This window comes from Triticum dicoccoides, chromosome 2B (assembly GCF_002162155.2).
Source record: "Triticum dicoccoides isolate Atlit2015 ecotype Zavitan chromosome 2B, WEW_v2.0, whole genome shotgun sequence".
Classification (NCBI taxonomy): domain Eukaryota; kingdom Viridiplantae; phylum Streptophyta; class Magnoliopsida; order Poales; family Poaceae; genus Triticum; species Triticum dicoccoides.
The window spans coordinates 803,501,048-803,526,778 of record NC_041383.1 but is presented as its reverse complement, the minus strand read 5'-3'; the positions used below and the strand labels follow the sequence as shown (position 1 = coordinate 803,526,778).

The window sequence follows — 25,731 nt, the reverse complement described above, 5'->3', positions numbered from 1 at the left end:
AACATATCCTTAGTCCTTTTTAGGTATTTCAGGATGTTCTTGACCGCTGTCTAGTGATCAACTCCTGGATTACTTTGGTACCTTCCTGCCAAGCTTATTGCTAAGCATACGCCAGGTCTGGTACACAGCATTGCATACATGATAGAGCCTATGGCTGAAGCATAGGGAACATCTTTCATTTTCTCTCTATCTTCTGATGTGGTTGGGCATTGAGTTTAACTCAACTTCACACCTTGTAGTACGGGCAAGAACCCTTTCTTTGCCTGATCCATTTTGAACTTTTTCAAAATTTTATCAAGGTATGTGCTTTGTGAAAGTCTTATTAAGCGTCTTGATCTATCTCTATAGATCTTGATGCCCAATATATAAGCAGCTTCACCGAGGTCTTTCATTGAAAAACTTTTATTCAAGTATCCCTTTATGCTATCCAGAAATTCTATATCATTTCCAATTAATAATATGTCATCTACATATAATATCAGAAATGCTACAGAGCCCCCACTCACTTTCTTGTAAATACAGGCTTCTCCAAAAGTCTGTATAAAACCATATGCTTTGATCACACTATCAAAGCGTTTATTCCAACTCCGAGATGCTTGCACCAGTCCATAAATAGAACGCTGGAGCTTGCACACTTTGTTAGCACCTTTTGGATCTACAAAACCTTCTGGCTGCATCATATACAACTCTTCTTCCAGAAATCCATTCAAGAATGCAGTTTTGACATCCATTTGCCAAATTTCATAATTATGAAATGCAGCAATAGCTAACATGTTTCGGACAGACTTAAGCATCGCTACGGGTGAGAAAGTCTCATCATAGTCAACCCCTTGAACTTGTCGAAAACCTTTCGCAACAAGTCGAGCTTTATAGACAGTTATATTTCCATCAGCGTCAGTCTTCTTCTTAAAAATCCATTTATTCTCAATGGCTTGCCGATCATCGGGCAAGTCAACCAAAGTCCATACTTTGTTTTCATACATGGATCCCATCTCAGATTTCATGGCCCCTAGCCATTTTGCGGAATCTGGGCTCATCATCGCTTCCTCATAGTTCGTAGGTTCATCATGGTCAAGCAACATGACTTCCAAAATTGGATTACCGTACCACTCTGGTGCGGATCTTATTCTGGTAGACCTACGAGGTTCAGTAGAAACTTGATCTGAAGTTTCATGATCAATATCATTAGCTTCCTCACTAATTGGAGTAGTTGTCACAGGAACCGGTTCTTGTGATGAACTACTTTCCAATAAGGGAGTAGATACAGTTATCTCATCAAGTTCTACTTTCCTCCCACTCACTTCTTTCGAGAGAAACTCCTTCTCTAGAAAGGATCCGATTTTAGCAACGAAAATCTTGCCCTCAGATCTGTGATAGAAGGTGTACCCAATAGTCTCTTTTGGGTATCCTATGAAGACACATTTCTCCGATTTGGGTTCGAGCTTATCTGGTTGAAGTTTCTTCACATAAGCATCGCAGCCCCAAACTTTAAGAAACGACAACTTTGGTTTCTTGCCAAACCATAGTTCATAAGGCGTCGTCTTAACGGATTTTGATGGTGCCCTATTTAACGTGAATGCGGCCGTCTCTAAAGCATAACCCCAAAACGATAGCGGTAAATCAGTAAGAGACATCATGGATCGCACCATATCTAGTAAAGTACGATTACGACGTTCGGACACACCATTTCGTTGTGGTGTTCCAGGTGGCGTGAGTTGCGAAACTATTCCGTGTTGTTTCAAGTGTAGACCAAACTCGTAACTCAAATATTCTCCTCCACGATCAGATCGTAGAAATTTTTTTTTCCTGTTACGATGATTTTCTACTTCACTCTGAAATTCTTTGAACTTTTCAAATGTTTCAGACTTGTGTTTCATCAAGTAGATATACCCATATCTGCTCAAATCATCTGTGAAGGTGAGAAAATAACGATATCCGCCGCGAGCTTCAACATTCATTGGACCACAAACATCAGTATGTATGATTTCCAACAAGTCAGTTGCTCGCTCCATAGTTCTGGAGAACGGCGTTTTAGTCATCTTGCCCATGAGGCACGGTTCGCAAGTACCAAGTGATTCATAATCAAGTGATTCCAAAATCCCATCAGTATGGAGTTTCTTCATACGTTTTACACCGATATGACCTAAACAGCAGTGCCACAAATAAGTTGCACTATCATTATTAACTCTGCATCTTTTGGTTTCAACACTATGAATATGTGTATCACTGCTATCGAGATTTAATAAAAATAGACCACTCTTCAAGGGTGCATGACCATAAAAGATATTACTCATATAAATAGAACAACCATTATTCTCTGATTTAAATGAATAACCGTCTCGCATCAAACAAGATCCAGATATAATGTTCATGCTTAACGCTGGCACCAAATAACAATTATTTAGGTCTAAAACTAATCCCGATGGTAGATATAGAGGTAGCGTGCCGACCGCGATCACATCGACTTTGGAACAATTTCCCACGCACATCGTCACCTCGTCCTTAGCCAATCTTCGCTTAATCCATAGTCCCTGTTTCGAGTTGCAAATATTAGCAACAAAAACAGTATCAAATACCCAGGTGCTACTGCGAGCATTAGTAAGGTACACATCAATAACATATATATCACATATACCTTTGTTCACTTTGCCATCCTTCTTATCCGCCAAATACTTGGGGCAGTTCCGCTTCCAGTGTCCAGTCTGCTTGCAGTAGAAGCACTCAGTTTCAGGCTTAGGTCCAGACTTGGGTTTCTTCTCTTGAGCAGCAACTTGCTTGCTGTTCTTTTTGAAGTTCCCCTTCTTCTTCCCTTTGCCCTTTTTCTTGAAACTGGTGGTTTTGTTAACCATCAATACTTGATGCTCCTTCTTGATTTCTACCTCCGCGGCTTTTAGCATTGCGAAGAGCTCGGGAATAGTCTTGTTCATCCCTTGCATATTATAGTTCATCACGAAGCTCTTGTAGCTTAGTGGCAGTGATTGAAGAATTCTGTCAATGACACTATCATCAGGAAGATTAACTCCCAGTTGAATCAAGTGATTATTATACCCAGACATTTTGAGTATGTGTTCACTGACAGAACTATTCTCCTCCATCTTGCAGCTGTAGAACTTATTGGAGACTTCATATCTCTCAATCCGGGCATTTGCTTGAAATATTAACTTCAACTCCTGGAACATCTCATATGCCCCATGACGTTCAAAACATCGTTGAAGACCCGGTTCTAAGCCGTAAAGCATGGCACACTGAACTATCGAGTAGTCACCAGCTTTGCTCTGCCAGACGTTCTTAACGTCGTCAGTTGCATCAGCAGCAGGCCTGGCACCCAGCGGTGCTTCCAGGATGTAACTTTTCTGTGCAGCAATGAGGATAATCCTTAGGTTACGGACCCAGTCCGTGTAATTGCTACCATCATCTTTCAACTTTGCTTTCTCAAGGAACGCATTAAAATTTAACGGAACAACAGCACGAGCCATCTATCTACAAACAAACATAGACAAGCAAAATACTATCATGTACTAAGTTTCATGATAAATTTAAGTTCAATTAATCATATTACTTAAGAACTCCCACTTAGACAGACATCTCTCTAGTCATCTAAGTGATCACGTGATCCAAATCAACTAAACCATGTCCGATCATCACGTGAGATGGAGTAGTTTCAATGGTGAACATCACTATGTTGATCGTATCTACTATATGATCCACGCTCGACCTTTCGGTCTCCGTGTTCCGAGGCCATATCTGTATATGCTAGGCTCGTCAAGTATGACCTGAGTATTCCACGTGTGCAACTGTTTTGCACCCGTTGTATTTGAACGTAGAGCCTATCACACCCGATCATCACGTGGTGTCTCAGCACGAAGAACTTTCGCAACGGTGCATACTCAGGGAGAACACTTCTTGATTATTAGTGAGAGATCATCTTAAAATGCTACTGTCAATCAAAGCAAGATAAGATGCATAAAGGATAAACATCACATGCAATCAATATAAGTGATATGATATGGCCATCATCATCTTGTGCTTGTGATCTCCATCTTCGAAGCACCGTCGTGATCACCATCGTCACCGGCGCGACACCTTGATCTTCATCATAGCATCGTTGTCGTTACGCCATCTATTGCTTCTACGACTATCGCTACCGCTTAGAGATAAAGTAAAGCAATTACAGGGCGTTTGCATTTCATACAATAAAGCGACAACCATATGGCTCCTGCCAGTTGCCGATAACTTTGGTTACAAAACATGATCATCTCATACAATAAAATATAGCATCACGTCTTGACCATATCACATCACAACATGCCCTGCAAAAACAAGTTAGACGTCCTCTACTTTGTTGTTGCAAATTTTACGTGGCTGCTACGGGCTTTAGCAAGAACCGTTCTTACCTACGCATAAAAACCACAACGATAGTTTGTCAAGTTGGTGCTGTTTTAACCTTCGCAAGGACCGGGCGTAGCCACACTTGATTCAGCTAAAGTGAGAGAGACAGACACCCGCCAGCCACCTTTAAGCATGAGTGCTCGCAACGGTGAAACCAGTCTCGCGTAAGCGTACGCGTAATGTCGGTCCGGGCCGCTTCATCTCACAATACCGCTGAACCAAAGTATGACATGCTGGTAAGCAGTATGACTTGTATCGCCCACAACTCACTTGTGTTCTACTCGTGCATATAACATCAACGCATAAAACCTAGGCTCGGATGCCACTGTTGGGGAACGTAGTAATTTCAAAAAAATTCCTACGCACACGCAAGATCATGGTGATGGCATAGCAACGAGAGGGAGAGTGTTGTCCACGTACCCTTGTAGACCGTAAGCGGAAGCATTAGCACAACGCGGTTGATGTAGTCGTACGTCTTCACGATCCAACCGATCCAAGTACCGAACGTACGGCACCTCCGAGTTCAGCACACGTTCAGCTCGATGACGATCCCCGGGCTCCGATCCAGCAAAGCTTCGGGGATGAGTTCCGTCAGCACGACGGCGTGGTGATGATGATGATGTTCTACCGGCGCAGGGCTTCGCCTAAGCTTCGCGATGATATGACCGAGGTGGAATATGGTGGAGGGGGGCACCGCACACGGCTAAGGAACGATCCGTAGATCAACTTGTGTGTCTATGGGTGCCCCCCCGCCCCCGTATATAAAGGAGCCAGGGGGGAGGAGGCGGCCGGCCAAGGAGGGCGCGCCAAGGGGGGAGTCCTACTCTACTCCCACCGGGAGTAGGACTCCCTTCTTTCCTAGTTGGAATAGGAGAAGGGGGGAAAGAGGAGGAAGAGGGGAAGGAAAGGGGGGGGGCGCCGCCCCCCTTCCCTTGTTCTATTCGGACTAGGAAGGGGAGGGGCGCGTGGCCTCCTCCTGCCTCCTTCCCTCTTCTCCCTCGAGGCCCATGTAGGCCCAATAACCCCCCCGGGGGGGGGGGGTTCCGGTAACCTCCCGGTGCTCCGGTAAAATGCCGATTTCACCCGGAACGATTCCGATGTCCAAATATAGGCTTCCAATATATCAATCTTTATGTCTCGACTATTTCGAGACTCCTCGTTACGTCCGTGATCACATCCGGAACTCCGAACAAACTTCGGTACATCAAAACTTATAAACTCATAATAAAACTGTCATCGTAACGTTAAGCGTGCGGACCCTACGGGTTCGAGAACTATGTAGACATGACCTAGAACTATTCTCGGTCAATAACCAATAGCGGAACCTGGATGCTCATATTGGTTCCTACATATTCTACGAAGATCTTTATCGGTCAAACCGCATAACAACATACGTTGTTCCCTTTGTCATCGGTATGTTACTTGCCCGAGATTTGATCGTCGGTATCCAATACCTAGTTCAATCTCGTTACCGGCAAGTCTCTTTACTCGTTCCGTAATGCATCATCCCGTAACCAACTCATTTGGTCACATTGCTTGCAAGGCTTATAGTGATGTGCATTACCGAGAGGGCCTAGAGATACCTCTCCGACAATCGGAGTGACAAAACCTAATCTCGAAATACGCCAACTCAACATGTACCTTCGGAGACACCTGTAGTACTCCTTTATAATCACCCAGTTACGTCGTGACGTTTGATAGTACCCAAAGTGTTCCTCCGATAAACGGGAGTTGCATAATTCTCATAGTTACAGGAACATGTATAAGTCATGAAGAAAGCAATAACAATATACTAAACGATCAAGTGCTAGGCTAACGGAATGGGTCATGTCAATCACATCATTCTCCTAATGATGTGATCCCATTAATCAACTGACAACACATGTCTATGGTTAGGAAACATAACCATCTTTGATTAACGAGCTAGTCTAGTAGAGGCATACTAGTGACTATATGTTTGTCTATGTATTCACACATGTATCATGTTTCCGGTTAATACAATTCTAGCATGAATAATAAACATTTATCATGATATGAGGAAATAAATTATAACTTCATTATTGCCTCTAGGGCATATTTCCTTCAGGGATCTCATCCGGGACTCCAAACAACATTCGGTAACCACGTATATCTATTCCCTATAACCCTAGCGTCATCGAACCTTAAGTGTGTAGACCCTACGGGTTCGGGAACCATGCAGACATGACCGAGACGTTCTCCGGTCAATAACCAACAGTGGGATCTGGATACCCATGTTGGATCCCACATGTTCCACGATGATCTCATCGGATGAACCACGATGTCAAGGACTCAATCAATCCCGTATACAATTCCCTTTGTCTAGCGGTATTGTACTTGCCCGAGATTCGATCGTCGGTATGCCGATACCTTGTTCAATCTCGTTACCGGCAAGTCTCTTTACTCGTTCTGTAACACATCATCCCGTGATCAACCCCTTGGTCACATTGTGCACATTATGATGATGTCCTACCGAGTGGGCCCAGAGATACCTCTCTGTCAAACAGAGTGACAAATCCCAGTCTCGATTCGTGCCAACCCAACAGACACTTTCGGAGATACCCGTAGTGCACCTTTATAGCCACCCAGTTACGTTGTGACGTTTGGTACACCCAAAGCATTCCTACGGTATCCGGGAGTTGCACAGTCTCATGGTCTAAGGAAATGATACTTGACATTAGAAAAGCTTTAGCATATGAACTACACGATCTTTGTGCTAGGCTTAGGATTGGGTCTTGTCCATCACATCATTCTCCTAATGATTTTTTCCCGTTATCAACGACATCCAATGTCCATGGTCAGGAAACCATAACCATCTATTGATTAACGAGCTAGTCAATTAGAGGCTTACTAGGGACATGGTGTTGTCTATGTACCCACACATGTATCTGAGTTTCCTATCAATACAATTATAGCATGGATAATAAACGATTATCATGAACAAGGAAATATAATAATAATAGCCAATTTATTATTGCCTCTAGGGCATATTTCCAACAATTTGCCCATTTGTTGAGAAACTGTGTGCTTATCTTCATGGATGACATCCTAATATACAACCCAGATTTGAAAACACATCTTGAGCACCTCAATCAGGTTTTCACTATACTTCAAGCAAATCAGCTGTTTGTGAAACTCAGCAAATGCTCTTTTGCTCAAACAAAGCTGGAATACTTGGGACATATTATCAGTGGCAAAGGAGTGCAAACTGATCCCACAAAGATCAGAGCTGTGCAAGAGTGGCCCAGGCCCACCTGTGCCAGAGATATCAGAGGATTCCTGGGCCTCACAGGGTACTACAGAAAATTTATCAAAAACTATGGAATTATTAGTAGGAGTTTATCTGATCTACTGAAGAAAGATACTGTGTTTTCTTGGACACCAACCAATGAGGCTGCTTTTCAACACCTTAAGACAACATTAGCTCAAGCACCAGTTTTGGCACTCGCAGATTTCAAGAAGCACTTTACAATTGAAACTGATGCTAGTAATCAGGGCATTGGGGTTGTACTGGTGCAAGAAGGTCATCCACTTGCTTATCTTAGCAAAGCCCTGGGGCCCAAAGCTCAAGCTCTGTCCACATATGAAAAAGAATGTTTGGCTGTGCTCCTTGCTGTGGAAAAATGGAAATCTTATCTGCAGCATGCACCTTTCACCATTTCCATAGATCATCAAAGTTTGACACATCTCCAAGAGAAAAAACTCAGTGGTACCATGCAACAAAAAGCATTTCTTAAACTGCTAGGTCTGCAAAACAACATCGTCTACAGAAAACATATGGATAATGCAGCTGTAGATGCCTTGTCCAGATCTCCTGCCCCAATGGAACTGTCTACTCTCTCCTTTTGCACACCCAAATGGTTAGCAGTTGTGACAGAAGGATACCAGCAGTATGAGGCAGAAAGGAATTATTGCAGGAACTGTCCCTGACTGGTTCTGATGACAAAGGTTACTCTTTACATCAAGGGGTGATCAGGTACAATGACATGATTTGGCTGGGCCACAACAAGGAAGCCCACCAAGCTATTCTGCTTTCTTTGCATGACAGTGGAGTTGGAGGTCATTCTAGATTCCACGGCACTTACCAACGCATCAAGGGACTGTTTGCTTGGCCAGCAATGAAACAGGACATCCAGACCTATGTACAAGCATGTGTGGTGTGCAAACAAGCAAAGTCTGAGCATATTAAGAAACCAGGACTATTAAGTCCATTGCCCATTCCTAAAGAAGCTTGGAATATGGTCAGCATGGGTTTTATTGGAGGCCTCCCCAAGAGCAAAAACTTTGACACAATTCTGGTGGTCATTGATAAGTTCAGCAAATATGGGCACTTCATTCCATTGTGTCACCCCTTTACTGCTCTACAAGTGGCACAAATATACGTGGATAACATCTATAAGCTTCATGGTCTTCCCCAGGTTCTGGTTACTGACAGAGATCCTATCTTTACCAGCAATATCTGGCAAGAATTGTGCAAACTCACTAACACCAAGATGAATATGAGTTCTGCAAACCATCCCCAGACCGATGGTCAAACGGAGAAGTTGAATCAATGTCTAGAAACTTTTCTTAGATGCTTGGTACATTCAACTCCCAAAAAGTGGGCCTATTGGCTCTCTCAGGCTGAGTACTGGTACAACACAAACTACCACTCTGCACTTGGAACAACCCCATTTCAGGTACTGTATGGGTATCAACCTCGACACTTGGGCATTGCCAATCTTCAGAGCACTCTGTCCTCAGACCTGTCTGGATGGCTGGCTGAAAGGAATCTAATGCAAGGGTTGATTCGAGAACACCTGTTGCGAGCTCAACACAGGATGAAACACCAAGAAGACACTAATCGCTCAGATCGACAGTTTCAAGTCGGCGACTGGGCATTTCTGAAGCTGCAGCCTTATGTGCAACAAACTTTCGCCAGACGCTCCAATCATAAGTTGGGTTTCAAGTACTTTGGCCCGTATCAGATCACTGAACGTGTCGGAGAAGTTGCATCTCGTTTGGCCCTGCCAGAGGCTAGCAAGATTCATCCAGTGGTGCATGTTTCGCTGCTCAAACCGGCAGACCCGCCAGCTCCTACTTCAAACACCGTGGATTCACTCTTTCTGTTGGGGGATAAACTTTCTAAACCGGCTCAAATTCTCCAAACAAGGCTAGTTCGTGTGGGTGGACACACACGCACGCAATGGAAGATCGCATGGAGTGGACTTCCGATTGCAATGGCGACTTGGGAATGGTCTTCAGCTGTGACTGCAACGACAAGGGCCTGATGATGAACAGTCGAGGACGACCTGTTCCTTAAGAGGAGGGGAGTGCAACGACCTGGGCCAGGCCCACCTGTGTGTTACTGGGCCTTTGGGGCTCAGTCCATGTGGTGTGTGTGGATGAGGCATATAAGCGTGTGGCTGGCGTGTGTGTGAGGGCATCGAATTGTAATCCCGAATATTGTTCCTTGTTCAAGCTTTCCTCCCTGCTCCTTTCCCCTCCTCCAAGCTCTCTCTCTGAGATATTCCTCTTGGTTCGAGATCCATATCCCGGCGAGACGCAGGGAGGTGCTACGGGATCGTAGCACTCTCTCTCTGTCTACTGTTTGTTTTGGTGGACAATCTTGGGTCAACTTTCAGTGAAAATTCAGATGGGGAACCTCTCATTCTGCATTTATTTGGTCTAGTAGATATTGATGTCTTTTATGTAAATTTGATCATCAAACTTAAGAAAGTTCACAAGGTGAGGGACTTATTTCCTGAAAATGAGGGTACAAGATAAGTACTGCACCAACAACTTGATGCACACAAACATTATAACATCTGCAATGGTAGCTTACCTTTCTACATCGATCCAAGGGTAATCACTATATTTGTTGTAATTTTGGAATCACGGATGTCGTGATCTTTTTGGAATCACGGATGTCGTGATCTCTGGACCACTAACTCTATAAAATTAGTTTGCTTAGATGTACCCCATCATGCTTGTTTCGGTTGAGACTTCACTAGGACGGCGACGCAGATATATATATATATATATATATATATATATATATATATATATATATATACATACATATAGCTGCTCGGACGGCTTAAATTGGCTTGACTTGCGAAGTCCATTTGTTTGTTTCTGTTTCTGCAGCACAACGGAGGTGGTATGTGACAATACAAGATGGATCATGACTGCTCAACTGATATAGGCATATAATAAGTGGCAACAACTGGGAGGAAGAAACAAGACATACATGTCTCCTTTAAACCACCAGTAGGCAATAACCACACCCAAGGTCAGGCTTACACGAGCTCTGAAACGAGCAAAGATCCACGAGAAAAAGAGTGAGCTAGGGAGTCATCGCCATGGATGGTCACCAAGATGCCATCAACATGACGCAGGCGCTGGAGGCCTTGTCCCCCTATCTGGAGAATCCCCGGCGGATAGTCATCCGGAACGAAGCTTTTGTGGTCGTGGCAGCCGTGATGCTGTTCCTGCAACTCATGCTTGGTCCTTGGCGCCGGCGGTCGGGCCATTGGTTCGTCCAAGGTACTCTCTGGCTAGCTTACACGCTCAGCTTCCCTGTGATCACCTATACCCTTGGTCAGATGGTGACCTCGCCCGTGAAGAATGTGTTGTATCCTGTTTGGGCCCTGATTCTCTTCTGGGCAACCGGGTCCGCCAACGCTTTCATGGCTTATAATATCGAGGACAACAAGCGGTGGAAGCGCTACCTCTTTGAGTTCCTTCAGTATTTTGCGTATATAACCATTATACTCAGGCTGCTTCGTCCTCCTAAAGGAATAGGATTTTCACGGCCAATTTTTGTTTCTCTTCTTACCTTAATGAGCCTGGTGCTTTATACCAATATGTATAGAGTACGTGCTGGTTGGATGGTCGAGAATTCTGTTCCCAGCAAATTAGTAGCCAACTACATGAGGGCTCTGGTTAAGGTGAACACAAGATCTAGAGCTGTTCAGGAGGAGACTTTCACAATGGACAGCTGCAAATACCTTGTCTGTTATTATTATTTTCTGGGACCAGACAACATAGGTGGTGTGGATTCTGCCATCACCATCGAGGCAATCTGGGGCATGGCATTTGATGATGACATCCTGCTTAAAAAGCAGCTGAGAGATGTATGCCTCTCGTTTGCTCTGTCTCACTTGCTGCGACGCCGCTACTTTGAGATGGATTGTGCCGAGGCCGGACTACCCAATACGCTCAAGTTTGCACTTGAGTGTTTGCTGCCAGAAGAGGATCAAGTAAACCATTACTCAGGAGCATTTCATGTCATTGAGGTAGAATTGGGCTTCCTCTATGACTTCTTCTTCACAAAGCACGCAACTCTGTTTTCCTTAGAGCTTCATTTCTTTCTGCTGGTTGTTCTCAAATTGATTTGCACTTCTATCACCGGATTATTTCTGCTTACATATCCCACCACTGTCAATTCACGTGACCCTATAATCGAGGTTGGCACAAGAAGGGTTGATGTTACTGTTACAATGGTGATTATGGGAGCTCTCCTTCTATTTGAAGTTCTGCAGGCTATACTATACCTGACATCGGATTGGGCCACTGTTTCACTCGCTTGCAGCTATACCAGGGGAGATACATGCAAACTCATTCCGTCCATCATCCGGTTTCTTAGAAGGTTTAAGTATGACAATCTTCTCGGCAAGAGGATCAATTATTTTGGATATTGGAGAAATAAGATGGGCCAATCATCTGTAATTGGAGGCAACTTGCTTGTCCATTGGCTCAATGTGGAACCCAAGAGAGGAAACATGTTCGAGGATTTTCTATGTCTTGCAGTATACCACCTCATTTATTCAACGATATTATCAATGAAGAATTTTGTTGCAGTTCCTGATTTGGTCAAGAGCAATATAATTTCTTGCTTGCGGATATATAGCAACGGCGGTGGTCCTCTAACTAATGGAAAAGCAGCATTGGAGCGTAATGGTGTCCTTGGAGACCTCTCCTCTACACTGGAGAATGATAGCCAAATAGCAGTGATGCTTATTTGGCACATCGCAACTGAGTACTGCAATATTGCATCTTCCAATGGGGCAGAGGATGGCCTTCACAATGGTGCACAGCAAGTTGCCACCACCTTATCCAAATATTGTGCCTACTTAATGTACTTCGTTCCAGAATTGCTTGCCGAGAACCCTACGGACACACTATTCATCGTCCATGACGTGCTGAAGAAAGTACAAAGTGCGCTGGGTGGTGACAAACCGACCAAGGATAGATTGCTAAGGGTCATCCAAGACTCTGAAAGCATCAGGAGCAACGAGGATCAACCTGTCGTCCATGCTTCCGACGGCCCCGATGCCAATGCTACCATAATCCATATTCCTCCAGTCAGCAGCAACTCGAATAACATTGTCCATGACTCCAGCAGTGGTAGCGGCACAAGTAATATCATCCACGACTCCAGCAGCAGAAGCAACAACAACCGTACTACCATCGTCCAAGACTCCACCACCAACAACAATGAAGATAGCATCCTCATCAGAGGATTGAAGCTAGGGAGGGATCTGGAGGCGAAAGATGTTGACCTCCGCTGGAAGGTGATGGCAGAATTCTGGGCTGAGACCATCATCTATATCGCGCCATCGGACAAAGCCGCGGAGCACATGGAATGCCTCGCGCAAGGAGGGGAATTCCTTACTCATATATGGGCTCTCCTCACGCACGCGGGCATTGTGAAGCGTGACCACATGATCCCAACACCAGACCAGACGCCATCCTCAGAAGATCGTGTGTGGTAGTGTTTGTTTCATGTACTTCCACTTGTATGTGATTTTTGCTCTGTTTCCTTCCTCTTCAGCTCAGTTGTCAGTTGACATGGTTGCTTTATGACTCTGTTTCTTGTCTGAAATCGTTATGTAAGGATATCCAATGCATTTCAACTTCAACTGCAATCGTTATAAGACGAGACTCTGTTTCTTCATGCTGCTTTTTTTGTTACTATGGCTAGTCTTGTTAGCCTTTGTCGTTCATTCTTACACTCTTCAGGTGATGGACCGGATATTGGCCATTTTGCGAGGGAATGAAACAGAGTCTTGTTTGAAAGACTAGCAAGTGCTTCAGATGTTCTCTCTCATATGTTTTGTTTTACACTTTTTGGTGTATAGAATTTAGTACTTGCATAGTTGATCTCATCTGAACTTCAAAAGTAGTAGTAACATATTTCCAGGCTTGACTCTTCGCCATCTTGGAAGGCCTTGGAGGAAGCCCTCGCATAAGGTGAGTCTACTCTGATCTGTTAGAGCTGGAGGATCTGTTTGGAGATTTCTGTAGGTATGTTTGGTTGCATAGCATGGTCGGCAGAGAAACTGTCAGGGGAGCCCTAGCTACTCCGGACGATGTTCCTTGTAGTATTTTTCTAAGGCTCACGTGAAGCATCTAACACTGAACCGACTATTCGTGCTCTTCGTCAGGGTAGAAGTGTAGATCAGGCGGGCACCGAGATCATCGGGCTGCTGCTGCTGCTGCTGCTCATGATCATGATGATGCAGCCATCACTACTACTAGCAACAATCGTCCACAGTTTAGAACCGTAGATTGTGATTTCTTCGACGAGCGGCCTTGAGCTTTGTTAAGCCATCCACAGTTTAGAACCGTAGATTGTGACTAGCTAGTTTGCCATATCAGTGGTGTACAGAGAGAGTATTTGTTAGCCGAGTATACGCTGGGAATTCATCACAGTGCAAATGTGCGCCAAATCTGTCCTCTGTTTTTTTTTTGAAAGAATATGTCTACTGTTGTTGTTGTTGTTTTTTTAGAAGACTGTCTTCTGTTGTTTAGCACTGGGAATTCATTTTGTGTGCATTTGTTAGGCAGGCCTTGTGTGCATTCCCTGCTGCGAGTGGGCTTTATGGGCTTGACAATTATATTTGGGGTTAGGCTGACCACGCCTGGTTTTCCCCTAAGATGGTTTTTTTTTTGAGGAAATTTCCCTAAGATGGCTTTTTTTTTTTTGAGAAATATTTCCCTAAGATGGCTGACCATGCCTATATCAACTGGTATAATTGTCCTTCAAAACAAAGCTGGTAATATTGAATCAAGAGGCCCACTAAAAACTTAAGGACCAAGCCCAGCTAGGCTTGAGTCGTCGTACTGAGTCGATCAACGCGTATCAGCCTGCACACGAGACCTTATTAAAATAAACTAAATACTAAATAAGTATCATGATAATTTAAAAAAGTGAAAAAAATGCACCGCGCATTTAGAAGATGTTCGTCTACGTTTGTAAAATATTCATCATGTGTTCATAAAATGTTTGTCATGTATTTAATTTTGTTCATGTATATTAAAAATGTTTACATATATAGAAAAATGTTCAGCATGTTTCCAAAAAATGGCCATCGTGTTTCACAATATATTCATTGAGTATTAAAACAGTTTGGCCTATATTACCAAAATGTTCAACATGTTTTACAAAATAGTCACCATATATTAAAAACTGTTTAGGGTAATATTAAAAAAAGTTTATAATACATTTGAAAAAAGTTTATATTGTAATTATAAAAATATGTAAGTAGAAGGGGAAAATGCAGAAATAAAATAAAAACCAAGAGAAAACCTGAAACCCAGAAGAAATCAGAAAAAAAAATTAAAAACCAACTGAAAGAGGAATATAAAAACGAAAAAAAAGATGAAAACCAGACTACAAAAAACAAAGAAAGAGAAAAAAATTGACTGCGCTATTGGGCAGGCCCATTATGCCTCATTGTAGGCCCTCTCCTTCGTCAAATAGGAAAAGCACCCCATTTGCAAAAAAAAAAGGAACAGAAAAGGAAAAAGTCCCATGCACTTCAGCCAGTTCGTTTCGACCCCGTAAAGAAAGAGAGAAAACACAACATTAATCTATGGAAATCATTAGTTAAACACAGCAACCAGTGGTGGTGCGGTTCTGTCGATGGCGGTCCGGCAACCTGGTGGTGGTGGCCGGCGGTGCGCGTGGTGGTGGTGCGGTTCTGTCGATGGCGGTCCGGCAACCTGGTGGTGGTGGCCGGCGGTGCGCGTGGTGGTGGTGCTTCCACGTGGCGGCTTTCTGTGCGGGGAGGCAGGGGAGCGGCTTGGAGAGGGGCGGCGGCGTCCACGGCATGCCGGCTGCAGCGCGAAGGCGGGAACTTTACGGGCCTCAGAGATCCCGGGCGGGCCTGTGCTGCCACGGGCCTGGTATGTTCCTGCTATTGCGTCCGGTCATGCCTATATCAAGCTGGTCTCATAATTGTCCTTCAGAACAAAGCTGGTAATATTGTATCAAGAGGCCCACTAAAAACTTAAGGACCAAGCCCAGCTAGGCTTGAGTCGTTGTACTGAGTCGATCAGCGCGTATCAGCCTGCACACGAGACCTTATTAAAATAAACTAAATACTAAATAAGTATCATGATAAATAAATAAAGTGAAAAAAATTCACCGCGCATTTAGAAGATGTTTGTCTACGTTTGTAAAATATTCATCATGTGTTAATAAAATGTTTGTCATGTTATTAATTTTGTTCATGATATATTAAAAATGTCTACATATATAGAAAAATGTTCAGCATGTTTCCAAAAAATGGTCATCGTGTTTCACAATATATTCATTGAGTATCAAAACAGTTTGGCATATATTACCAAAATGTTCAACATGTTTTACAAAATAGTCACCATATATTAAAAACTGTTTAGGGTAATATTAAAAAAAGTTCATAATACATTTGAAAAAATGTTTATTAATTATAAAAATATGTAAGTAGAAGGGGAAAATGCAAAAATAAAATAAAAACCAAGAGAAAACCTGAAACCCAGAAGAAATAAGAAAAACAAAAACAACTGAAAGAGGAATATAAAAACGAAAAAAAAGATGAAAACCAACCTACAAAAAACAAAGAAAGAGAGAAAAAAAATTGATTGCGCTATTGGGCAGGTCCATTATGCCTCATTGTAGGCCCTCTCCTTCGTCAAATAGGAAAAGCACCCCATTTGCAAAAAAAAAGGAACAGAAAAGGAAAAAGTCCCACGCACTTCAGCCAGTTCGTTTCGACCCCGAAAAGAAAGAGAGAAAACACAACATTAATCTATGGAAATCATTAGTTAAACATAGCAGCCAGTGGTGGTGCGGTTCTGTCGATGGCGGTCCGGCGACCTGGTGGTGGTGGCCGGCGCTGCGCGTGGTGGTGGTGCTTCCACGTGGCGGCTTTCTGTGCGGGGAGGCAGGGGAGCGGCTTGGACAGGGGTGGCGGCGTCGACGGCGTGCCGGCTGCAGCGCGAAGGCGGGAACTTTACGGGCCTCGGAGATCCCGGGCAGGCCTGTGCGGCCACGGGCCTGGTATGTTCCTGCTATTGCGTCCGGTCAGCTACCGTCTTCGACGATGGAGGTGGGGCCCTCCCGCGTGCCGCCGGCGCTGCTGCCCTAGTCCCAGCTCCTCTTCTTCTTTGTGTGGACCATGCTTCACGGTACTGGGGTGAGACGGCTATGAAGCTTCGTGTCTGGGTTGGCGCAGGGTGAGGGTCTGTTTGGTGGCGAGCTCTGGAGTGCCTGAGGTGGAGGTTGGGATCGGGAGAAATCCCTGTTGGCTTGGCCGACACCGACGCGGTGGCACTTGTGGGTATCGCCGGACCTTCCTGGAGGGCGTCGGGGCTACCCTTCCACTCTCCTCACAGCGTACCGGGGGAAACCCTTGGCAGCAGAGTTGTCATCGTCGCGTCCCTTCTTGGAGGTGCTGGTTGGTACCGGTGCTTCGGAGGCTTCGAGCTTGGTGGGCGATCTCCGGTGGGTGCAGCGGCCACGAGGCTTCTTCTTCGTTTTTGTCGATCCGCCGTTGTTGGCATCTGTTTCTCTTGTATTTTCTCTTTCTTTTCTTTTGGGCGTGACTGTGCTGCTTCCACCCCAGCATCTATCGTTGGATGTATCGGTTGGTTGCTTTGTATCCAAAGCGGGGGAACCCTTTTTCGATAAACAAAGCAGCCAGTTCCACTCTTCGGTCCTTTAATTTCGAAAAAATTTCCACTCTTCAGCTGATAGACAGGATCTTTGCCATTTTGCTAGGAAATGAAACGGATTTTTGAAAGTCTAGAAAGTGCTTCAGTTGTTTTCTCTCAAATCTTTTGTTTCACTATTTTCTTTTTGTAAAGAGTTTAGTACTTGCATAGTTGATCTCATCGAACCATCAAAAGTAGCAGCAACATATTTTCAGGTTTGACCATTTTGGAAGATCTTGGGGAAATCCCTCACAGAAGGTGAGATAGAGATACATGACTTTCCTACTGTGACCTGTTTAGAGCATTTTTCGGCGAAAATTGCTTGGCGTGGACGAGCTCGCGCGCTCTCTGTATCGTCGTGCGTTCGTTCGGCTCGGGATGTGGGACGTACGCGGTATTAGCTGTGGTGGTTGAGGGGATATTTATTGTGTGTACGTGACGGCCTGAGACGCCGTGAGAGCGGACGGTGGTGTTAGACGAGCAGGCGGTTATAGTCGCTGTTGCCGCTTCCGCTCTCCGTCGTGGCTTCGGCTCTCCGTCGCTGCCGGCCCTCGACCATAGTCGCTGTTGCCGCTTCCACCCTCCGCCACTGCAGGCTCTCGGCCATGGTCGCCATCGCCGCTTCCGCCTCCTCTACTGTCAACACTCTCCATGGCCACCGCTGCCGGGCCTTGCCCATGGTCGCCGTCGCCACATCCGTTTTTGGCGAGCCCTCGCTGTATGTGTTGCTAATGCTATTGCAGCCACACCATCAAAAAGATAACGCGTACTCAAGAGCATCACCGTGCTTGCCGCATTTTAGTACCATGGAGTTCACGTGCATGCATGTGTGCTCGTCGAGGAAGACAGATCACGGACGAAAGGAACCCAGAGACGAAAATCGATTTACATCAGTACTATCTGAACTTTTCAAGTCCAAACAAGGTATCCTATAAATCAGCTTTAACATAGCAACAATTTAGAACTAGTTTTCCTAAAAATCCTCTTAAAACAGGTTTTGCTAATACTTGTTCCAAAATGTGTACCATCTACCCCGGTGGGTCATATATATATATATCTCTGCCGTGTCGAGTATACATTGTGATGATGATATTCATAGGGAGGATGATGATGGTCGCATGGTCATATGTCAAGAGAGGTGTTTTCTTCCACTCTAGTTGTGAGGTGGAGAAAGCATTTTTGTGGTTTTGGTTTTTGCCACGCGGATGTAGTTGCGTGTATGGTAGGTTTATTTATTTTAAAAATCTACTCCCTCCGTCCGAAAATACTTGTCATCAAAATGAATAAAAGGGGATGTATCTAGATGTATTTTAGTTGTAGATACATCCTTTTTGTCTATTTTGATGACAAGTATTTTCGGACGGAGGGAGTATATGTGAAACATCTTGCTTATTTTATTTTGTGATGCCTTCTTGTGGTAACTTAGATGTAGTTGTGAAGAGCAAGTGTTTTTTTTTTGGAAATATATTTTTGGGAAAACAGAATTTCTTGATTTTGTACTAGAGGTTTTACGGTATTTGAACTGCGTAATTTAGGTCCTCCATTAGTATATGATGTAAAAAATATGAAAAAACACATGCAGAATTTTTTGTGATTTGTTCACAGAGGCACTTTTTTTTTGACCAACTATATTTTTTTAACCGTTGGTATGCAGCAGCTTCCACACATACTCCCCCCGTCCGTGTTTATTAGGCCTAAATACAACATCTCTTAGACCAAGACACATAGTAATTTGCTCACATTAATTCTTCCATTCCACTCCCAATGCACTCTCTCACATGCATGCAGCCAATGAAAAAGCACGCATGAAGTGTATTAATTGCCTAGCCATGGCATCAACAACAATGACTTTCAATGCAACCAATGAAATGGTTGCATGCATGCATCTTTCCAAAGCGAGACCTTATAAAAAAGGACATGCTTGTGATGCTAAGAGGCCTAATAAACCCGGACGGAGGGAGTAGCGTTTAAGGGGGAGATCCATTGAACGACAATTGTAAACAGCTGACAGTATGCTTCGTCTTTTTTTTACGTGTGTATTTGTCCATCAATTTAGATAATTTGCCTTTTTGCATATCAGTCTTTTTGGACAATTTTTTGTTCATTTCGATAAATCATCAGATGTTATTTACAGGTTTTTTTCTTTTCTTTTTTCAATCTTTTTAAGTCTTACATTTTCAGTGTTTAATTTTTTATGTTTAGAAGTATGCTCCCAAACAGAAGGGATGTTTGTTTTGCAGCCACGCTCAGTGTCGTTCTTGGACTATTTACGGATGTGGGTGATCTCAAATTTTGGAACCATTGTTCTGGTGTATGCCAGGATAGGGACGGACCCTTTTGTTGTTTGTTTTCATAATGAGATCGCGGCGGGACAACTCACATCTGCAATGAAGGTGTACTCCATCGTAATGCAGGAGGTAATGCTTTTTTTCAACAACTTGTTGGGCGCATGGCATGGTCAGTTGATAGTCTTACAATTTTTTTCAAACCGCATAGATAAAAACAGCATACGAGTGCATTACATGCTGACATCTAAACAAACTTATTGGTATTTTTAATAGAAATACATGTACCAACGGAACAGACAGAGTGCCCCGTCACGTTTCCTTTAATTATCACGGCGCCGTGGCCGTATGGAACTGTTCGCTTGGAGCGTATCGCTCCTTGCTTCATACGATTGCATTTAATACTCGGATGAACGTGTCCCTGTCTCATTGGAACGCGTCGCGGGAGCACGCGAGCCCGTCCTCTCTTTTGCCGCTCTTTCATTTTTCGGTGCTTAATTTGGAGATTTCTGTATTTATATTTGGTCACCTCATCTAGCCTTCCTCAAGTAGTTTCTCGAAACTTGGGTGCTATAAAACTAGGAACAAGGATGCTGAAGTGCCTTGCTCACCTACTGAACAATCATTCGATTCACTTTATTTCTTTTGTAAGACGATATGTAGATCATGTTCTTATGGTCTAAACGATATGTGGATAGTTTTCCTCTGATCATCTTAATCAGAAGAAAGAGGTAAATCAATCTTTGAACCCCGCTTGGGAATCTGAAGCGGAAAACCTGAAACCTGAAACAGCAATCTGATGAATGAGCTGTACGTTCTTACATGGAATTGATCCTGCTTACGGTTCAGATCACCATCCTCTTCTTCTCCCCACCTTCATCGTCTTCAGAGAGCAATACCATCGTCATTGTTGTTGCACCGCCAGGCCTTCATATTACGGAACCACGAGCCCATCAATATTGGGCTTTCTTCCACTAGAGACCTCTCAAAATAACCAGCCCACGGACAGAGTGCTCTGTTTTTGTTTGTGCCGTTTTGTTTAGTCCCACCTCGGGCAGCCACAACAGAGGGAAGGCGAAGGCACGCTATATCAGGCGACCCATGGCATCAAAGAGAAGCATACCTTTCTCGGCCTTTTGGCTAAGATCAAGTGTAGTATTTGTTCTTATCAGTTTAATATCTGATATGTGGGCTACATGCCCACAACGATATTAAATTTATTTTTTAAGGGAAAGGGGGCATCACAGTAGCTTGCTATTGGGCCCCTTGCGTGTCGCCTAGGCGTTCACTACTGCCAAGGCTGGCACACCCCAACCAAACCAATTTCAAAGTGTTTGCTTATTCTGAAGCTCCCTTCTTAGAAATTGATAAGATTTAGACCTTGGTTTTGGAATCATTTGGCTTTAAAAGCATGTCAATTTTGCAGTCACTGAGGAGAATAGGTCTACATCTTGCTCCTGCTCTCCGTTTCTGAGAATAGGTCTTCATCTTGTATGTACTCTGTGTTTGCTGTTACTGAGAAACAATGATGCTTCAGACAATGGACATCTACCGTTCTATTTCCATTATTACTTTTGATTGATCAACCCTTCGTCGTCCCTTTCAGACTACAAGCAAGCACGCAGAGGAGGCGACGAACAGGGCTCTTCTCTCCTACCTCCGTCTCTCTTCCTCAATCCTCTTCATGTTGGACCAAATTAAACTGTAGATAGCTGTGATGTCAAAGGCATGCTATCCCGTTCTGCTGCCGGCCATTTTTTCCGGAGCAAAGTGAAAAGAGCACAACTCAATTAGTTTGCACCCTTTTTTTTTCAGTCAGTCACATTCCAAACAGAGAATGCCTCAAGAATTTGAATGGCACCCTCAAGCCACAAAACAGCATACCTCCATGAGTAGGGAATTTCTCAACACAAAGCAAAAAGGTCCACAAATATTTTGTCTACAGTCAATCTCGCCTCCATTACTTCAGTCTGATGTTTTGTATTGACTGACAACTTCATCAGGAAGCAAAGGTCCCAAAAAGGGCAGGTAAAAAATCAGCATAAGGTAGGTGCGCAATTACTCGGTAAACTGAAAGAGAAAAACATGCGTCCAGATTCAAGTACACACATTTTAATTTAGCCACAGTGCGATCAACTATTCCCAGGCTAGCAATAACCAGAAATTAGAATTGCGAGGTCCACACGAAGCAAGTATTCTCAGGTTACCAATAACTAGAAATTAGAATTACAACTGGCTGCGCCTCTTCCAAGCCTGGGAGCATTACGAGACCACTAGCATTCCCTGACCATATCCGTCAACAAATAATTATCTCCACAGATGAGGATGATCCATATGTGAGTTGCTCCTTAATCCAACGCCTGCTAGTTTTTTCCGCGTCTGATCTTTCAAGGTTGGTGGCATCGCAGTACATGCATGGGCTTTCACCATACAACTGGATTATAAAAAGCCCCACAGCTCGTTCCATGACAAGCCTTATATAGTTTCTCACCTTGTCTTCATCCTCGCACCCGTAGATCTGCAGCACCTTCAAGTTCAGGTGCTTTAAATCCTTGGATGGTTCCCACACCACGTTGGTCTTCTCGGCACTCTTCTCGGGCGTCTTCACACATGAATGTCGAGATAACTTCAAGCAATGATATAGAAAGTGAATAACACATGTTAATTAAATTTGCCACTGACCCATGAAGGACAAGGTGACAACAATTGAATGTAAGTTTAGGCCCCGATAGAGTTTTCGAGGAATTTGCATGAATTAAATCCTACGCAAGTTTAATTGTAATTACAACCATATTCCTCATATTTCATTTAACCAAGATACTTTGTAATAAAGAATTTTCATCAAGAGGGCAATGCGCATCACTCCATGCAGAGGCCAGGGATTTCCTCCTTTTTGAAAAAAACACGAATTTTCAGAGAACTCTAGCATGAGATACGATCATACGATCCAGTAGGATTTTTTTGCCTTGCATTGACATTGTCTGGGATTTCCTCCTTTTTGAAAAAAAAACACGAATTTTTGGAGAACTCTAGCATGAGATACGATCATACGATCCAGTAGGATTTTTTTGCCTTGCATTGACATTGTCTGCAAAACTACAATGCGGCTTGTATGCACAACTTCTAGTATTTATGATAAGTTGGTGAGTGGTTGAAAATAAGATCAACTTTTTGGTACGTTTCTGAATATCCAAAAACATATCATCGTCAAAATGTAGAATGAGTAATATACATGCTAAGATGTTGACTAAATTAGAAAGAAGTTTAAGTAACACTTACTGTCATATCATGTAGGGCCGGTGCAGCTTCAAGGATAAACAGTGTCCAGCTCAGATCACACTCACGGAAGATACGGAAAAGACGCACAGAGGTCAGGTTTCTGAACATAGCAACGAGCTGCTTCGGAGATTCTGGCTGAATCCAAATCTGCAGCAAGAACATACATGCACAACTGAAACTGGTAGAGAAGAACACATGGTATGAAGATGGAGAAGATTTATATTTAAGTGGTGCGCAAAAATTAAGTTTACCATTTGGTACCCAAAACACAGAGTCAGTTTTGACAGGTTCCTGGCAACGGTACTCGTTGACAGGCACTCGCTCAGTGCGAATGGCTCTTGCCATGCCTTAGCTTTAGAAGAGAGTACTAAACCGCGAAGCTCAGGAACGTAGCCGAAGCGCACTGGAGTGTTCTTGAAGAGCCAACGATAGCACTCCACTTGCCTAAGCTTCGGGACAGAGACGAGCTCGATCCGCGTGCATCCAAATCCGATGAACTCGAGCTCCTGGAGCTGAGAGCACGGCACATCAATCTTGAGCGTGGAGTGCAGGTCAAGCAGTCTGCAGACTCTCAGCTTGAGGTGCCTGAGCCTACCGCAAGTGCGAATGAGGTCAGTGATGCCCGAATGTCCAAAAGCATGATATTCGAGCGTAAGCGTCGTGAGCCATGAGAAGGCGACTGGGTAGGCACGGGAGAAGGCCATGAACTCCTGCCCAATCTCGATGGCGCTGCCCAGCGGCTCGGTGGGTGGCAGGGATATGCAAAACTCAAGCCATTCGGTGTTGCCCAAGCTCACGATGCCCTCGACTAGGCGGCCTATGGAGCTCAGGTGAGGGAAAGACATGTAGAAGCTGAGGACGAGCACCTTGAGGGCACCACTCTCGCACACGCCCTCGGCGGGAGGAACCCGAGTGAGCAAGGCCCGCGCCGCGCCCGTGAACGCGTCCATGACCTCGAGCGGCGTGGCGCCGCGGAAGTGACCGGCGTCGAGGTGCACGCGCGAGAGGTGGCCGGGGAGGTGCCGCCACCGCGTGGAGAGCGCGCCGGCGCAGACCACCTCGCGCAGGTCGAGGCGCTCGAGGATGTCGAGGAGGAGGTGGTCGGGGAGCGCGCTGATCCCGTCCTCGCCGCCGTGGCCGACGTTGCGCTTGGGCGGCGGCGACTCCATGGTCCCGACTGACTGACTGAAACCCTAGCTTGCTAGGACCAATGGAGCCGATATGCGCCCCAGGCGGCGGCCTCCTGTTTCAAGGTCGCGGCTGCTCTTGCGCTTTGCTCCCCCCACCTCCCGCCTGTGGCCGTCGATCTGGAACTGGAAGGGACCTCCGCCGCGCGGGCAGGTCGATGGATCCGACTACCCCCGAACTCCTCCTCGATTCCCTCCTCCGTCGTGCCGCTGAAATCGATCGTCAGCTTCGATTTGGTGGTTCATTGGATGGTGGATGCATTGGATAGTGGAGTCTGCGTCGGTGGCTGCAGATGGATGGGGATTTTGATTTCTTGCCACCACTTACTTCGGACTTTAACAATTTGCCACTGTCTACTTTGCAATTGCTATTTTGCCACTTCTTAGTTGGAACTTTGAGGATTTGCCCTCTCCCGCGTGAAATCTCGAATTTGCCCATGTTCTTGAATGACCGAGCAGACAGACGTGAGACGAGCTCTTCCTGTTCGTTCATTCCCGTCGCCGGCGCATAACTGCTATATTGATTATTCCATGGGAGCATGGCGAGCATGCAAGCAGCTGGTAAATTCTTCCATGGTAACAACTAGCAAACGAGGGATTTTGTAACGCTAATACACATCAGTGATTGCTCTCGCTCCAAGCGCCGGGGATTATGCATGGCATCGCATCAGTTGCTGTTCATTCAGAGCACAGGAGTCTACGCGGCCGGCCAGTGCGAAGGCAAGGGGCGAGAGAAGGACCAACAACACTACGTGCGGTAGCGACGACCAGCAACAGATGCTGTACCACTAGGCGGGGAGTCAGGAGCGAACTGAGTAGCAGGGGGACGCGGGTGGAATTGGCTCAACGAGTCGGCAGCCTGGAACACTCACCGGCGCCGTTCCGGCTTCCTAGCCACTGCAGTGCGCTCGGCTACGCGTGGTTCAGGGCCGCCGGCATCACCGCACAGGCCGGCGGCGTCGATGGGACCATGTGGGCTGGACTCAACCGATAAGCATCTTGCACCTGCACTCCTCCACTTCCCCCTCTCTGTTTTTGCCGTTTCTACAAAATCGGCTCCCTGCAAGGGTCACCCGGGACCAGGAGCGACGGCGGCGGGCCAGCAGGGGCTGTCGGGGAGCAGCAGGGTCGACAGCGGCGGGGCATCAGGGCAACATCGGCGGGCCAGCAGGGGCTGTCGGGGAGCAGCAGGGTCGACAGCGGCGGGGCATCAGGGCAACATCGGCGGGGCAGCAGGGGCGGCGGCGGCGGCGGCTGTGTTATGAGTTAGTTCATCCCGATAGGGGAGGAGGCTGTGCCATGTTTCAGTCAAACAGGCAATAGGGTAGTTTTGTCCTCTGTTTTGTGCATTTATTTTGTCTGTCATTTACAAAGATTGTTTTTGTGTTGAAAAGTGGCAAAAAATCAAAGCACAAACTAAGAAGTGTCGCCAGATCAATTTCAATGTAATGAGTGGCAAAATGTCAAAGTTCAAAGTAAGTGATGGCAAATAATCAAATCGCCCCAGATGGATGGAGAGAGACGTGAGGAGGCAGAAGAGGTCTTGTGCTTTTTTCTTTCTTTCTCATGGGATGGGAGGAGCAAATTTCATTCTTTTATTTTGAGACAAG

The 25,731-nt window shown here is 45.1% G+C and overlaps 1 protein-coding gene and 1 non-coding gene across 2 annotated transcripts; one reads left to right on the top strand and one right to left on the bottom strand.

The window, feature by feature from the left end:
* The first annotated feature begins 20,774 nt into the window (after nt 1–20,774).
* Nucleotides 20,775–20,969, top strand: LOC119266132. The gene has a single exon (XR_005131873.1). It is a non-coding gene; the product is annotated as a U2 spliceosomal RNA (small nuclear RNA).
* A 982-nt stretch (nt 20,970–21,951) lies between these two features.
* LOC119361504 lies at nt 21,952–24,190 on the bottom strand. Its single transcript, XM_037626681.1, has 3 exons — nt 23,186–24,190; nt 22,929–23,081; nt 21,952–22,281 (listed from the first exon to the last, which is right to left on the bottom strand). Exons 1-3 carry the CDS (start codon nt 24,101–24,103, stop codon nt 21,952–21,954), a joined length of 1,401 nt encoding a protein of 466 aa, XP_037482578.1. The 5' UTR covers nt 24,104–24,190.
* Nucleotides 24,191–25,731: the final 1,541 nt, after the last annotated feature.

Excerpts from the sequence above, each read along its gene's own strand:
- LOC119361504 (XM_037626681.1), bottom strand. The coding sequence starts at position 24,103 with ATGGAGTCGCCGCCGCCCAAGCGCAACGTCGGCCACGGCGGCGAGGAC. Across the intron at positions 23,082-23,185 it reads TGTGTTTTGGGTACCAAATG|ATTTGGATTCAGCCAGAATC; the intron begins GTAAACTTAATT and ends TTCTTGCTGCAG. Across the intron at positions 22,282-22,928 it reads TACATGATATGACAGTAAGT|TTATCTCGACATTCATGTGT; the intron begins GTTACTTAAACT and ends CATTGCTTGAAG.